Raw genomic sequence first — 16,489 nt, 5'->3', positions numbered from 1 at the left:
TCCCCCCCTCTCTCTCTCTCTCTCTCTCTCGCCATCCTTTAGGTTTTCCTGAGAAAACCTCACACTTGTGCGTGTGAGACGGAGTGAGTGTGTGTGTGTGTGTGTGTGTGTGTGTGTGTGTGTGTGTGTGCGCGTGCTGCCTGTGTGTGTGTGTGTGTGTGTGTGTGTGTGTGTGAGCTGTGTGTGTGTGTGTGTGTGTGCGTGCTGCCTGTGTGCGTGTGTGCGTGCGTGTGTCATGGACTTTAAGGACAAGGTCCTCATCCTGGGAGCCATTGCCGCAGCCTCTGCCTTCGTCGTCACCATCGTCATCGTGCTCGTCTGCGTGGGCTGCCAAAGGTGAGAGGTCACGAGCAGGTTCAAAGGTCACACACAGGTCGAGGTCAAAGGTCACATGGGTTGACCTCGAGGGCCAGTGGACCCACACCGAGCGTCTCACCATGATGGTGTCCCGGGGCCCCCCCCAGGGGTCCTTGAGGAAGTTCCAGGGGGTCCCAGCAGCTAATGATAGTTATAGGAGCCTCTGAGGCCCCTCTTCCACCGGTTGGTTCCCAATGGGAACCGGTTCAGTTCTTTTTGGTTCTTAGTCCATGAGCTCCAACATTGGAACGTTAATTATGAATTGAGTGTGCAAAACCATATAATAGATTGTTATCAACATGACACTTCCCCAATTGATTACTTACATGGAGAAAATTATTTATTCTATTACAAATTTTACATTTTTAAATATGCAAATGAGGCATTATGTAGGAAAATATGAAAAAGCTACTACTGTGGAAGGGTTATCATGTAGTAATTTACTTGTATTGATCCTATAAACAATTTAATATAGGTCTCAGGGCCGTGCAGAGAGCACTGGGGGGCATGCGCGCCCACACATGTGCCGATTTTTGGGGGTGGTCTTTTTGTGCCATTTCATGTCATTGGACAGTAAAATAAGCAATATGTTCTCATTAGTCTGAAACTAAAACTGACTGATGGCAGATTAAAAGATAATTAATTATGATAGTGGAATTTATCATTACTTGTCAAATGTTTGTCTTGAAGGGCCAATGGCACTTATTGGCCCCCCCACACAAGCCCTTATTGCCCCCCCACACAAGCACTTATTGGCCCCCTCACACAAGCACTTATTGGCCCCCCACACAAGCCCTTATTGGCCCCCCACACAAGCCCTTATTGGCCCCCCACACAAGCACTTATTGCCCCCCCCCCCCCCCCCCCCCACACAAAGGTTCTGAGCGTGTACAGATGCAACCAAATGGACCCGTTTGTTCCATTTCTACACTCTCAAAGTTAAATTAACATTGATGTTACAATATAAATTGGGGTGTCATAGATCAGAAATTCCATTAAAACCCTCTTATGGCTATTGACGTGATTGACGTAATGAATTTAAAAAAATCCTCTTAATTCCCTGTAATCAGGGGCTTAATGTAGCAAAATGTAGCAACCTTTAGCTTGTTTGGCTAACGGCCGATGTAATCTATACCTAATACCGGACAAAGTCCGTGCGTGCACGCTCTCGCACACAGCACTGTGAAATAAAACAGAAGAACACACACACACACACACACACTATACACTACACTGAAATCCTCCCGTCCCAGAAGTCCGAGCGGCCCGGAAGAGACTTTCCCATTCATTTTTGCCATAGACGTTTAAAAGAATATTGATTTAAATACGTTTAAGACTCGGACAAAGACAACTCTTGTTGTGACAAATCATGACGATAAACACACAACGTTGACACTAATTAGCCCCACGGATGTATGGACTTGCCAATGTTTTCAAATAAATGATAGTGGAGTAAAAGGTACAGTGTTTTCCTTTCAGATGTAGTGGTGTAGAAGTAAAAGTATACTAAAGAAAGTACAACAAAAACAAAAAAACACCTCAAAAAGGTAATCCTCGGGTCAGACAAAAGCAATGGAACATAAAAATATGATCCTAAAAGCACAGGCAAGAGCAATGGAACATCCTGCAGGTTTTTTCTTTTCCTCATCCCTCCGGGGACCAATCAGAGGCTGCCCCCACGGCGTTGTTGCCGGGGGATACAGGCAGATTAGGATGTGTGCCCAGCGGGCGTCATGTGTAATGATGTAATGGTGTGAGATAACAAGTGTCTATTAGCTCAACTATAGCTGTGCCCGTCGGTCGTCAGCCTACTTAACTCCTTTGCTGCCCCTAGTGTTAGCATGCTGGTACTGCCTCATGGGCCACCCGACCAGGCCCACTATACGGAGCTTCCGGATTAAACAGGAAGGTGATGGCTTCCGGAAGTGGAACGACACAACACAACACAGCCCACAGCCTTTAGCTAGCAGTACAACCAGCTACATTTTCTCAGCGACACGATACAAAATCATAAATGATTTACGATCGTCGGGTGCATGCCGGCTCACCATGGACAGCTCTCTAACCTTTGGAGATACAGCGCTTTGAAAATCGAGTTATAATGGAGGCTCAACTGAGCTGGATTTAGAAATCGCATTGCTGGTGGTGTCGGAAGAGGAATATTCTAATGCTATAAAAGGTGAACAGACCGACGGCTCGTTCATATATGGATTAAACATATGTCTACACTTATAAGCACAGTTGGCATAAATAGGTCCCAATAGCCTAGCTACGTTTATAAGCGTAGATGGCAAGAAAGGAATAATAGGAACGATGCAAGTTCGGAACCTAATATGCTATACCCGTTGTCATGAGGCACCCGTTCGAACCGCATGTCTGTGTCCCTTTTGTGCCCATATATGGAGATCTCTGTATCTGCCTGTCTTGCCTGTGTATGAAGAGTGCAAGACTGGTTAGGTAATCAAATGACAAGTGTGGGGTTGCCATGGCAATCAATTGGCAGAGGCTGGGGACAGGTGAGGGGACTTGGGGGGGAGGATTCACACTATGGTCCTGGATGCGCACTCGGGACCACTTGTGTTTAGTGTGAATGCTGCGTACCGTTCCTGCAAGCGGATCACCCAACAGTATATACCCGGGACCACATCGGGACCGATTGAAGTGTACTCGGATACGGATCACTGCGATGTGAAAGCATTGAAGACAGTTGAATGAAGTGTACTCGGATACGGATCGCTGCAATGTGAAAGCATTAATTTGAATACAGTTGAATGAAGTGTACTCGGATTACAGACGTACACATGTACATACACAAGTACAGAGATGTGGTATGTCTGTCTGCCTGCCTGCCTGCCTGCCTGCCTGCCTGTCTGTACGTACGTACGTACGTACGTACCACCTGGGTCCTGTTATTATGCAGACAGCCCCCTAGGGGGAGCCGGTCTTCCTCTGTCTTTCTCACGCTCGTCCCCCAGGCGTACCATACGTAATCAGAGCCTTCATCTCCCCCCCCCCCCCCCCCTCTCTCTCTCTCTCTCTCTCTCTCGGGGTTAGAAGCAGAGAGCCGCTATAGCCTTCTCTGTGAACCCTCCTCTCAACATAAATGTGTTACACCAGAGCTCGTTTGTACATGAATGCATCAGTTAAACAGGTGTTGGAAAGAAGCAGGTGTTGGAAAGCAGGTGTGCAATGAGATGCAGAAACACTCATATCAAGAAAAAGTCTGGTATTAGAAATGCACTTGGGGAAAAGTACAAAAGTATTGGCGTCGACATATACTTCCTCCCATGTGGTTACCTGGCTGGATGGCTGGATGGCAGTCATGGCACTTACACCCGTCTTCTAATGAGAGCTCAAAATCTCTCTTGGAAGAGCCACCCAATGACCCAGGAAGATTAGCTGTTGATTTGCAGCAGATCATGGGGATATAGTAAAACTCTTTTACGCTTCTCTAATATTCGGCAACCTTCCCCGTGTTTCTTCACTAGTCCGATCCAGAAGAACACAGTTTGCCGGCCACTGCTATACAGAGCTGATCATGAGGTTATATATCTTCCATTCTTCTCTGGAATCCTGCCTCAAAGCAGGCCAGAGGTAGAAAACTGTCGTTCCCTGATGTCATCGCTATAGCTATAACTGGGGATGGCAATGAAGGACCGGGAAGTCTGGCGTGGCGTTGTTACTGTAGAAGCATCTCCGGGGGAGCCAGGATGTCGTATAGCTCCTAGGGTTGTCACAATTATTCCATCATAATTCTGTAATCGTAATTATTTGACGTAATCGCAATATTTCTGTCATAATCATCATAATTGTATCCATGTTGAAAAATGTTCATGCACAAAAAGATCTACAAGCTTACAACGCGTCACAGACCTGCATCTCAGGTCCGTTTTATGACGTACAAAGCGTCTAAGTGTGTATTGGTTAACCCATTTAGACCTAACCGTTTTCTGTGTGTCTGTAGATCTGCTATTTTCTAAAGTATAACATAATGCTTAAAGGACCACTTCACCACTTTTCAACCTATCTTCATATAATAGGTCCTCACAAATTTTCATGATAAATGCCACAATTTATTTTCTACTCAGTCTGTGTCTCATAGGAGGGCTGTGGGCAGTTCAGAAACCCGTCCACCAGTGACATCATCGTTAGGCAGATATTTTTTAAACAATATTATTTTTACAAAAATGTTGGATGGATGGATGGATGGATTTTATTTTGTCATTGGACACAAGTGTACAACGAAATTAATCTGTTGGCATCAATCCAATGCAATACAAAGAAATAGATATATAGTACTGCAATAGTTGTTAGTATTGGCAAGAGTAAAAACAGTAGGAAAAATACAGTTTATGTACAGTCAGGAGTTCATATGTTGACCTGGGGGGGGGGGGAGACAGACTATCGTTTGCTCAAAGAGTTCAGGAGAATAATGACTGAGGGGAAGAAGCTGTTTCTGGATCTGGTGGTTGAGGTCTTGAGGCATCTGTAGCCCTTTGGCCTCTGTGAATGGGAGGGGTGGAACAGTGTTGTTGGGGTGGGAGGGGTGGAACAGTCTGTTGTTGGGGTGGGAGGGGTGGAACAGTCTGTTGTTGGGGTGGGAGGGGTGGAACAGTCTGTTGTTGGGGTGGGAGGGGTGGAACAGTGTTGTTGGGGTGGGAGGGGTGGAACAGTCTGTTGTTGGGGTGGGAGGGGTGGAACAGTCTGTTGTTGGGGTGGGAGGGGTGGAACAGTCTGTTGTTGGGGTGGGAGGCATCCTCTGTGAATGGGAGGGGTGGAACAGTCTGTTGTTGGGGTGGGAGGTATCCTCTGTGAATGGGAGGGGTGGAACAGTCTGTTGTTGGGGTGGGAGGGGTGGAACAGTCTGTTGTTGGGGTGGGAGGGGTGGAACAGTCTGTTGTTGGGGTGGGAGGCATCCTTAATGATACTAAGGGCCTTAGACCGGCAGCGCTGCTTGTAGATGGACTCTATTGTTGGCATTGAAGAGCCCATGATACGCTGCGCCGTTTTCACCACCCTCTGCAGTGATTTATTTTCCGCAACAGTACAGTTGCCGTACCAAGCTGTATTGCAGTAGGTGAGTATACCCTCGATGGTACAGCGGTAGAAGTTCTCCAGAGTCTGGTGGGAAAGCTTAACTTTCCTCAATCTCCTCAGGAAAAAGAGACGCTGGTGGGCCTTCTTTATCAGGTTTAGCTTTTTATTACCGTGAGAACGATGGCTTCCATTTTCGCATTGCAACTTTCCAGTAACAGAAAGCCTGCCGTTTCTATTAGCTTGGATTCCCCATCGATGATGTCACTGGTGGGTGTGCTTTTGAACTGCCGCACATCTCCGCCCCACAAAATGGTGCTATTTGATCATGATTATTAGTGAGGACCTAGTATATGAAGATAGGTTGAAAAGTGGTCTAAAAGGGGTTCCCGTCCTGGATGGGTTAAATTCAAGTGATATGAATTGCAAATAATATTCTAAGAGTATTGTGCGTCACCAATGCATTGCATGGTTTAACTGCATAGATGTAGACATATAGAACCCCTAACCAGGGACGTGCAGAGAGTGTTAGAGGGGCAGGGGCTGAAATCCCGTTAAGAGGGCACTTTTTGACAAAAATAGCGAAAATAGCAGATCTACAAGCTCAGCGATTTTCAGGGGGGGGAACGACATGGATTTCCAAACAAATTTGTTCAGCGCAAAATACTGCGTTCAAGTTCATGAGACTTCGGAGGGAAAAAAAGATATTCTCCTGAACGCTTTCTTCTGGAATGACATGGAAAGGAGTGGCATTTTGCATTTCTTTCACCATAGTAAAGGCTGCATTCGTGGTCAGGAGAGAGCAGTTGTTTTACAGACGGGTAAAAGGGCAGGGGCTGAAGCCCCCTTTGATGTCTATGTGTGCACGTCCCTGCCCCTAACCCCTGGGCACACTGTGAGAAACCCTGCATAGATATAGGCTGCATCCGAATTGCTAGGGTGTTTCCCTACTCCCTATCCCCCATACGGGGATCCAGACTCTAGTGGACTCTATAGTGATGATTTCGGACAATACTCCCTGTATTGGGAGCACCGACTCTGACGTCAATATCGGTATAGGGCGCTGTAGGTCTGCGGGTTCATGTACTTTTTATTTGAATGAAATCCCCATTAGGTTTTTTCTGATCGCCTCATAAAGAACTGTTTGAAAAATAAACAAATCATCCCGGCCGTTTAACTCATTTGGATATGAAGAATCAACTGACTACAAGAAACCAATCAAAACGCTGCTGCTGAACTTCCGCTAGGAACAGACTGTATCGAATAAGTGACTGCAGGCTGTCACCTCCCTGCAAGGACAGTTTGTAATGTTATTTTTAAATTCATGAATGAATAAAGAAAAAATAGGTTAATGAAAATATGTTTGCAGGCATTTAGGCCTATATATCTATGATAAAAAGGTTATTTTAAAATAACAATGGGCCTATGATTATTATCAATAAATTAATATTGGGCTATATCCATTATCCAGCAATATGAAAACAGTGCACAACCTTGACAATATATGAAAATATCATCAGCATGATTGATTAACCATATGAACCCCCGCTAATCCTGGGGCGGGGGGATACGGCAAAAATAGCCGATCTATAAGCAACGCACGACGTCCGTGTTGTGAGCTTGTATACTTTTACTTGGGTAGCCTACTTTTGGTAAAGAATTACCAAAAGTAGCCAATCTACAAGCTCTGCTCACAATACGGACGTTTGGTGTTAACAGAAACAGCAGTCCAATAAATGACTGCCTACATAATGAAGTTTTAATGTATTTATCGCAATTCAATGAAATAATGTTAGATAGCATATTTTTTCATGGCAGGAATTAATGAATATTAATAAAACATATGTTCGGACAAAATTAATATGTGTCTCACATGCATGTATTTAGCCTATGTTTGTGATAAAGAATCTCACAAATATATTCTACAGCAAGCAACTGATTTCTCTCCTAATGTCATGCATTGGGCCTGGGTGATACAATGGATCAGATTAGTAATACTATACTATTGCAAATGAGTAGATTTATTATAAATAAAATAAAACAATTTCAAATAAATGCACAGCTCATTTGTCTCGAGATCTGTAGCTTCGAGATCCGCCAGGGAAGGGAAAACGAAAGTTTAAAAAGTACATTTGTGTTGAGTTCTTTCGCTGGTTCAACTGCATCTTCTGAGTTGGAGCGCAATGAGCGCATGCATGCAGAAGCAGCGCATGTGCGTCGTGCGCAAACGCGTGGATGTGCGCTCAAGAGCGAGCTTGCGCAATGCATTATGGGGCAGATTTGCTTTGCTGTGTTTTTGTAGTGACCATCGGATGCTCCCTACAATTCCCGGTGCATTGTGGGATACTTCAGTCCACTACGTTAGGGTGCAAAAATGCTCACTACACATTCGGACACTATAACAAAATGGCGGAACCCCAAAGTAGTGCACTATATGGGGCATAGGGAATGAATTCAGACGCAGCCATAGACATGTAGACAAGGTTGGCTGATGTGAGGAAGAAGCACTCACTGTCATGGTTTTGGGTTTGTGTGATGGTGCCCCCTCTGGTGGCCACTTTGAACATTGTTTTTTTGGCCTTGTGTTTGTGTTTTGTATGGACGCACGTCGCACGCACACGTCACGCTCTCTCGTTTGTAGGAATTCTTATCAAGCCACAGATCTCTGTCCTCAATGTCCTGACAACACTGTTGATATTATGGATCTGTGTGTGTGTGTGTGTGTGTGTGTGTGTGTGTGTGTGCGTGTGTGTGTGTGTGTGTGTGTGTGTGCGTGCGTGTGTGTGCATTCTACTGACCTTTGACCTTCCCGTCTCGTCGTCCTCAGAAAGAGCAAGAGCAAACACCCCCCCGCCGGGGAGAAGGGCACATCTGTAAATATGGTGAGATATCAGTTCATTCCTAATGTCTCTCTACCTCTCTCTCTCTCTCTATCTGCGTGCGTGCGTGCGGTCAATAAGCAAAAGTAGGCCTACATTACATTTACATGCTACTGTCTACGCATGGTCTATAAGACTGGTCTATATTAAGCATTCATATACTGTATATGTGTGTGCACCTTTGCATTGGACAGATCAAGCATTTATATTCTCTATGTACATCCTTAGATTTCATATTTAATACTTGTATTTTCAGCAAGGCACCATGAGACATGCTAAGATATAATATCTTGTTTTTTTATTTTCAGCAAGGCACCATGAGACATGCTAAGATATAATATCTTATTTTTATATTTCAGCAAGGCACCATGAGACTGACATGCTAAGATATAATATCTTATTTTTATATTTCAGCAAGGCACCATGAGACTGACATGCTAAGATATAATATCTTATTTTTATATTTCAGCAAGGCACCCTGAGACATCCGAAGCTGAACTCCATGAGTAAATCTGACACCAGGCTTCATGAGATCAACCGTCTGTCGTGCAACGGAAACGGTAAGCGTCACTGCCCAACCGTCTGTAACGTTCACCACAGACACACCGGTATACCGTCTGTCCTGTGAAAGCAGGGAATCATAGCTTCAAATTGACATATTGGTTGTTCAGTTTGACCCACCAGTTTTGGAGATATGGCTTATAGAGTAATGTCTTGCGGAGAAACAGCAAGTTAAGAAAACAGGCCTGAAAGGTTCACTTCTGTGGACTCTAACATTACACCTAGCTACATGTTTAAGCATTTATTTCATATTTACATGTCGATTTCAGCTCTGACACTTATTTCAGACATGCTCTAGTATTAGGCCAGTCAATCTAAGCTAAAAAGAGGCGTGGCCCAAAATAAATTGCAAAAGTAATCGTTCAAGGTTTTTTATGATCCTTTTATGATCCTTCCTTTTTCATGTTCATTCAAATAGCATATTTAAAATAGAGTATTATATAAATTGTGGATCATGGTAAATGTAGGGGTTGAAAGTTGGAGTACCATTACAAACCTATAGGCCTATGTATTGTGTCAAACTAAACCTATAGGCCTATGTATTGTGTCAAACTAAACCTATAGGCCTATGTAATGTGTCAAACTAAACCTATAGGCCTATGTAATGTGTCAAACTAAACCTATAGGCCTATGTAATGTGTCAAACTAAACCTATAGGCCTATGTAATGTGTCAAACTAAACCTATAGGCCTATGTAATGTGTCAAACTAAACCTATAGGCCTATGTAATGTGTCAAACTAAACCTATAGGCCTATGTAATGTGTCAAACTAAACCTATAGGCCTATGTAATGTGTCAAACTAAACCTATAGGCCTATGTAATGTGTCAAACTAAACCTATAGGCCTATGTAATGTGTCAAACTAAACCTATAGGCCTATGTAATGTGTCAAACTAAACCTATAGGCCTATGTATTGTGTCAAACTAAACCTATAGGCCTATGTAATGTGTCAAACTAAACATATAGGCCTATGTAATGTGTCAAACTAGGGTTTTTTCCCATTCCAAGCATTAGTTTTTTCACGGAAAACACTCAATGGGCTAAATTAGGCCATAGCAACTTAACCAAATGTGCTTAACTCATCACAATTGGGCAAGAGGCTATGGTCGTTTTTATTTATTATTATTTGTTATTTAGATGACCCTAAGGAGCAATAAAAAAAAACCTTGAACAATTACTTTAGCAATTTATTTGGGTCAAATCTTAGATTGACTGGCAGACTGGCACGATGGCAGTCACTCAGTCAAATCTGTTTCTGTTCAACCACAGAAATATTGCTTGAAACGTGTCGCTTCACACCGCATTTCCAGCTTTATAGATCTGTTACCTGCGATGCTTTCGTGTGATCAAGTAGGATAGGCGATATTCACTGGTGTACACTTTTTCTTTTTTTATCCCACAATTTTTGTAACCCATTTTTCACCCAGTGTCAATTAGCCCTTCGCTAATTTAGATTATAGTTTTAGTCATAGTCTTTTGAATAGTTTTCATATAGTTGTAGTCTCATTTTAGTCACCTGAAATGTTTTAGTGTTAGTCTAGTTTTAGTCGACTACATATCATAAGATTTTAGTCGACTAAATCTACAGTTGATTTAGTCGACTAAAATGTATTTTGGCGGGCCTTGATGCCGTCGTAATAACTGATTTTACACTTGCTGCAACCAAGTGTAAAGTGACTTATACTGGATCTCTTGTCCACTAGTCGCTTCCTAGCATTTTTATCTGTTGACGAAATAGTCAATACATTTAGTCTTAGTTTTAGTCATCATAGCTTAGTTTTCATTTAGTTTCCATTTAGTTTTCGTCAGTGAAAAAATGTAGTCGACGGACATTTTTCGTCACTTTCTCAACACTGGACAGGGCAAGTTAAATGACAGAATTTCCCTATATAAATAATCGATCATTTCAGTAGCAAGAGCGTGTCGTGAGCCGTGTAACTTCCTTGACATTAAGCTGTGTATGTGTTCAACAACACAGCCATGCAAAATAGCTATGAGGTGACCCTACCCAACTACATTTAAAATAAATTGCCACTGCTCCCTCTCTCTCTCTCTCTCTCTCTCTCTCTCTATCTCTCTCTCTCTCTCTCTCTCTCTCTCTCTCTCTCCCTCTCTGTCCACCACCCAGGGGTCCATAAGAACCGCCCAGCCAGCATGGACCTGCTGCTGCTCCACAGCCGTCGCTCCCAGCCAGACCTGAGGAGCCTGCATGGCCGCCAGCTGCCCCAGATCCCCACCAGCCCCACGGGCCCCGGAGGCCAGGGGCCTGACCTGGTTCCCCCCGGCCAGGGAATGGACCAGGGGCCGGACCACGATGGCCCGGGGCCCACCGCAACGGTGGGAGGTGAGGACTATTACCAGGGATGTGCAGAGAATGTTAGGCCTCACACATGCGTAAAGCATTGCCGCCTCAATGAGGCGGTGTTCCTGTCTGTCTTGGATTATGGAGATATAATCTATAGACATGCAGCAGCATCCACTCTTAAATCCCTAGACTCTGTTTATCAGTCATCGATGATAGCTATGGTACTCACCATTGTATCTTAATATGGTGGTTGGATGGTCCTCCCTGACAGATGATAGCTATGGTACTCACCATTGTATCTTAATATGGTGGTTGGATGGTCCTCCCTGACAGATGATAGCTATGGTACTCACCATTGTATCTTAATATGGTGGTTGGATGGTCCTCCCTGACAGATGATAGCTATGGTACTCACCATTGTACAGTATCTTATGGTGGTTGGATGGTCCTCCCTGACAGATGATAGCTATGGTACTCACCATTGTATCTTAATATGGTGGTTGGATGGTCCTCCCTGACAGATGATAGCTATGGTACTCACCATTGTATCTTAATATGGTGGTTGGATGGTCCTCCCTGACAGATGATAGCTATGGTACTCACCATTGTACAGTATCTTATGGTGGTTGGATGGTCCTCCCTGACAGAGAGACAAGAACTGCATTGGCACCTGTTCTTGTATAAAGCCATGCTTGGAGACTGTGCCCTACCACACCCGGTCAAGTGGTTTCCCCAAATTCAAGGTAGGCCTACCAAAAGTTAGCTCTGAACTTGGTAGATCTGCTTTTGGCCCTAATACATGGAATGACCTGCAAACTACATTGAAATTTACCACATCAGTGTAATTTTGAGAATAAACAAAATTAATGATTCACAAAATGAATGAATGAATGAATCATTGTCTAGTGAGAGTCACATGGTTTGACCAAACATTTTGTGTTTTGATGGCTGATTGCTGCCCCCTCCCCCCATCATACACAAATGTTTGGTCAAACCATGTGACTCATTGGAAAAGCATTGAGGCGGCCATCAAACACAGGCAGAGCACAGAACATTTGTTCTTTACGTGTGTATTAGTCACCACAACCAAAGACGTTTTTTTTCTATGAATCTGGTTAAGAGTTTCAAGTTAGAATGGGTTTGTATTGACCTGTTTTCTATGGCCCATAAGTCTTTGCGTTTTGTGTGTGCATAACTTCCTCTTTTTCTTGCTGTGTTGCCAGATTTTACCAGAGAAACAAGTGGCTAGGTCTATGAAAACAAGCACACATGAAAATAGCAGATCTACAAGCTCACAGCGACACACTGTGAGGTTGTTATTAAACAAATATTGAGAATATAGAAATATTTTGAATATATATATATTTTTTACATTTTAACAAAAATGGCACCACATTTTTCCAGGTGGACAATTACAATAATCTGGAGTTTCTTGAAGTGAATAAATGTGGGAACCACTGATTTAAACAACAACAAGCTAAATTGAGCAACTACTGTACACTTTAGAAACAAGCCCCAAAAAACCACAACCAGCAACTACCAATAATTTATTTACAAGCAAACTTTACAGAAAAAAACAAGGACATAAGAAGACATGGCAACACTGGCACTATTTTAGAAAAATCATGAAAATGTTGCAAATCTTTAAATATATATTTTTTCAGAACATTTTGAAACTCAAATCTTTGCTTCTGGGGCGGTCACAGGAACAACATATTTTCAGATGGGGGTCTGCGGCCAAATACAGATATTTTTGGGGGTCCTTGACATGATAGTGTTTGAGAACCACTGACATAGAAACATGAGGTTTTTCAGAAAACTGTCAGGATTTTGAAGACATTTGTAGAATTAGGTCTAAATGGGTTAATATCAAATATCTAAATAATGAATCAAGCAACTTAAAAACTGTCTGGAGTGCTCAGACCCCCAAAAATATTTAAGGCAATTATTTGTGCAGATTTCCATTGATCTGTGTGAAAGAAAACAGCTACATGACATGAACAGAAATGCCACATTTCTCAATGATCACAATCAATATGTATGACAAACAAATCAACCAATCACCTGTGATGTCACAACATGGCGACAGCCCTAGGCGAGGGAGAAAGGGGCGGAGACACCAGAGACCATACCTACACGGAGGTGGGGCTACGGAACAACCCCGCCTCCTCTTTGTCCCACTGCGGTGGAGACGACGGCCTGTACGAGATGGTGGGGCTCCGCGGGGGTGAGGCCACGCCCCCCAACACCGCCAGGACCGCCCACAGCCCCCCCCAGGGCGACGCCCTGCACAGCCCCACCCGCACCGCCGCTGGGAATGCCAACGGAAACGTACGTGTGCATCCAAAATAAAAACTACAATTTAAATAAACTTTGTGGTTGAATTAAACCATTCTAGGCGGGAACCCCTTTTGGTGTTTTAAGCATTCTGTTCTACTTTAGCTATTAAAAAATAGCAGATCTACAAGCTCATAGCGCGGCACCAAGTGCTGCGCTATGAGCTTGTAGATCTGCTATTTTTGAAAAATTGTGAAAATGTGGCGCAAATCTTTGAATATATATTCTTTCAGAGCAAATGTTTTTAACTGAAATCTTTGCTTTTGAGGGGCCCTGGAACAACATATTTTCAGATGGGGGTCCGCAGCCAAATACATATAATTCTGGGGGTCCGTGACATTAAATAGTTTGAGAACTGACATAGAATCATAGGTTTTTCCGAAAACTGTCATGATTTAGAAGACATTTCTAGAATATGGAAAAAATGGGCTCCGTCCCGTCAACACAGCTGAGCTGTCCAAAGCCGGCCCTGTGCAGTACAGTAGGAGGAATTCAACATATATGCTCCGTCGTACGACCACGTCACGTGGCCAAAATAACGCAGTGTGAACTTGTAGATCGGACTATTTTCTTTGCCCAAGTAGTTGACTTCACTGTATACTGACTTCATTCCTAGACTTTTCTAAGTTACCGAGGTCTTCTTTTGACAATGAAACATATCTCTCAAGCTTGATTTGTCTAAACGATATGATCCTCGGTTACAAAATGTAACTGTGTGTGTGTGTGTGTGTGTGTGTGTGTGTGTGTGTGTGTGTGTGTGTGTGTGTGTGTGTGTGTGTGTGTGTGTGTGTGTGTGTGTGTGTGTGTGTGTGTGTGTGTGTGTGTGCACGTGTACGTGTACGTGTACGTGCACGTGCATGTGTACGCCCGTCCCACAGCTTGGCAGGGGGAACGGGGCCCTCATGAACGGGGCCCTCAGGGGCCGAGGAGGTCACGGGGTCAACGGGGTCACCAACAAGGTCACCAGGTCGCCTCTGTCCTCACTCCAGTCTCTGACCAATCAGGATCCAGCAGCTACAGCGGAGTACGCCTCCGTCCGCAAGGTAAAAAACACACACACACACACACACACACACACACACACCTATTCATTCACCTATTCATCCATTTGTGCCCAGATTTGACTGAGAGCCTGCCATCGCGCAAACTACAGCTTTTCACCAGAGGAGAAAAACTTTTTCTTTCAAAAAAAAAAAGAGTTAATAGCACAGGCAGACTCTTCACATACTAGAGCATGTCTGAAATAAATGTCAGAACTTTACTTACTTATGGTAAACACACACCTATTCATCCATGTTATGGTAAAAACACATCTATTCATTCATTTATGGTAAAACACACCTATTCATCCATGTTATGGTAAAAACACAGCTATCCATCCATTTTATTGTAAACACACACCTATTCATCCATTTTATGGTAAAAACAAACACACCTATTCATCCATTTCATGGTAAAAAATCACACCTGTGTGAACCAAGTGGTGCAACTCCCCTCTCTAAAAGCTGAATAACTCCTAATCTACGGAGCTCTTCATGGTTTGGTCCATTAGCGCGATTTTCTGAGGTTTTTGCTGATAATCCGGTGGTCTAGAAATCCGGTGGTGCTTTCTAGGTCAAGGATGGCTATATTTTAGCTCGCTAGCATTGACGCTAATTGTGTAGCAACAACATCCACACACGGGTGCAGGTGTGTGCGCACACCAGTGGTGCACGCGCACGCATGCGCACACCACTCGTGCTCATTGACGTACCTACGTACCTACGACACAAACAGGTACATGGACATTGCGAGCTGGTTGTAGAAGTGGTTGCACCACTTAAAAAAACACACACCAATTCATCCATTTTATGGACCCTATAGAGTATAGAGTGTCGCAGTCCCGCCCCCTTTCATGACGACGCCAGGTCCAGGAAATAATTCCCAATGCATTTTTCTCATAGACATTTCGAGTTTCGAGTTTCGAGTTATATTTAAAGACGTTATAAGCGTCGTACAAAGCCAACTCTTGTCGTGACAAATTATGACAACAAACACAATATTTTGGACCAAACAAATAATTACAAATTTGTTTGGCCCAAAACATTGTGTTTATTGTCATATTTGTCACGACAAGAGTTGGCTTTGTCCGTGGCGTAAACATCTTTAAATAAATACTTTTTGAAAAGTCTATGAGGAAAATGAACAGCGATTTATGTTCCGGGTCCCTCGAGGGGGCAAGTCCCTATAATTTTATTTTAATGGAAGTGCGTCATAGTAAAATCTCCCTGCACTCAAGCAATACCGTTTGTGGCCACACGGTGGGAGTCAACACGTAGACTTTTTTTTATCCTGTTCACTGCCGGATTTCTTTCAATAAAGCGTAGTCCTGCCATTGGTCTCTGAAGGTGGACAAGGCGGCCAATAAGAAGGAGAACAGCGGCATGGACAGCCAGTCCGACAGCCAATCGAGTGTCGGTGACTCGCCCTCGGCCCCCCCTCCTCCGCCCCTTCTTCGCGGTCCGGAGATTCCGCGGAAACCGCCGGAGCTGTTTCACCTGTCCTCGTTCCCCAAGGTAAACCAGCTGTTTCACCTCATACACACACACACACACAGCACCGCTCAGTTCAGACCTGTGTGCTTTTACCTTATCTTAGTGAGCTCATTGGCAGTGAGCACACTCATGTTGTTTATTCTGTTGTTGTTGTTGGTGGTTGTCATGTCTACCAGTTCCCACCTGATGTTATGTGAGAGTTCAGACTGATCCAGACCGTACTGAATAACTGCTATCTTACATAAGGTCTTCAGGCTAGAACTCAAGTCTAAGATGTACAGGTCATCAGTGGGTGTGGAGACTCTGTCTTTGTATCCTCCAAAGAGGATGATATGATCTCCCACAATGGAACAGCACATGCTGTGCATTGGACCTGGTCCTTTACCCTTGGGCTCAACCTTCTTCCATGAGAACATCTCTGGACTGAATTTCCACAGATCATTGAAGCTCTGACGCAATTGTTCACCACCATGTCTCTCTG

At 43.8% G+C, this 16,489-nt stretch overlaps 1 protein-coding gene across 1 annotated transcript in view; it reads left to right on the top strand.

Annotated features, from left to right (window-relative positions):
* Positions 1–209: 209 nt before the first annotated feature.
* The window catches only part of LOC308315964 (uncharacterized protein), a gene marked incomplete at its 3' end in the record, with an annotated part of 37,235 nt that continues 20,955 nt past the window's right edge, over positions 210–16,489 (top strand). The window contains 7 exon segments of the mRNA XM_080764241.1: positions 210–336; positions 8,219–8,273; positions 8,740–8,830; positions 10,961–11,176; positions 13,227–13,468; positions 14,353–14,517; positions 15,853–16,029. Coding sequence (XP_080620367.1) covers positions 236–336; positions 8,219–8,273; positions 8,740–8,830; positions 10,961–11,176; positions 13,227–13,468; positions 14,353–14,517; positions 15,853–16,029 — 1,047 coding nt within the window. The 5' untranslated portion in view covers positions 210–235.

The sequence above is a fragment of the Protomyctophum bolini genome (assembly GCF_963924005.1).
Source record: "Protomyctophum bolini genome assembly, chromosome: 5".
Lineage (NCBI taxonomy): Eukaryota > Metazoa > Chordata > Actinopteri > Myctophiformes > Myctophidae > Protomyctophum > Protomyctophum bolini.
Note: the sequence above shows the minus strand (reverse complement) of the source record. Positions and strands in the feature narration are given on the sequence as shown.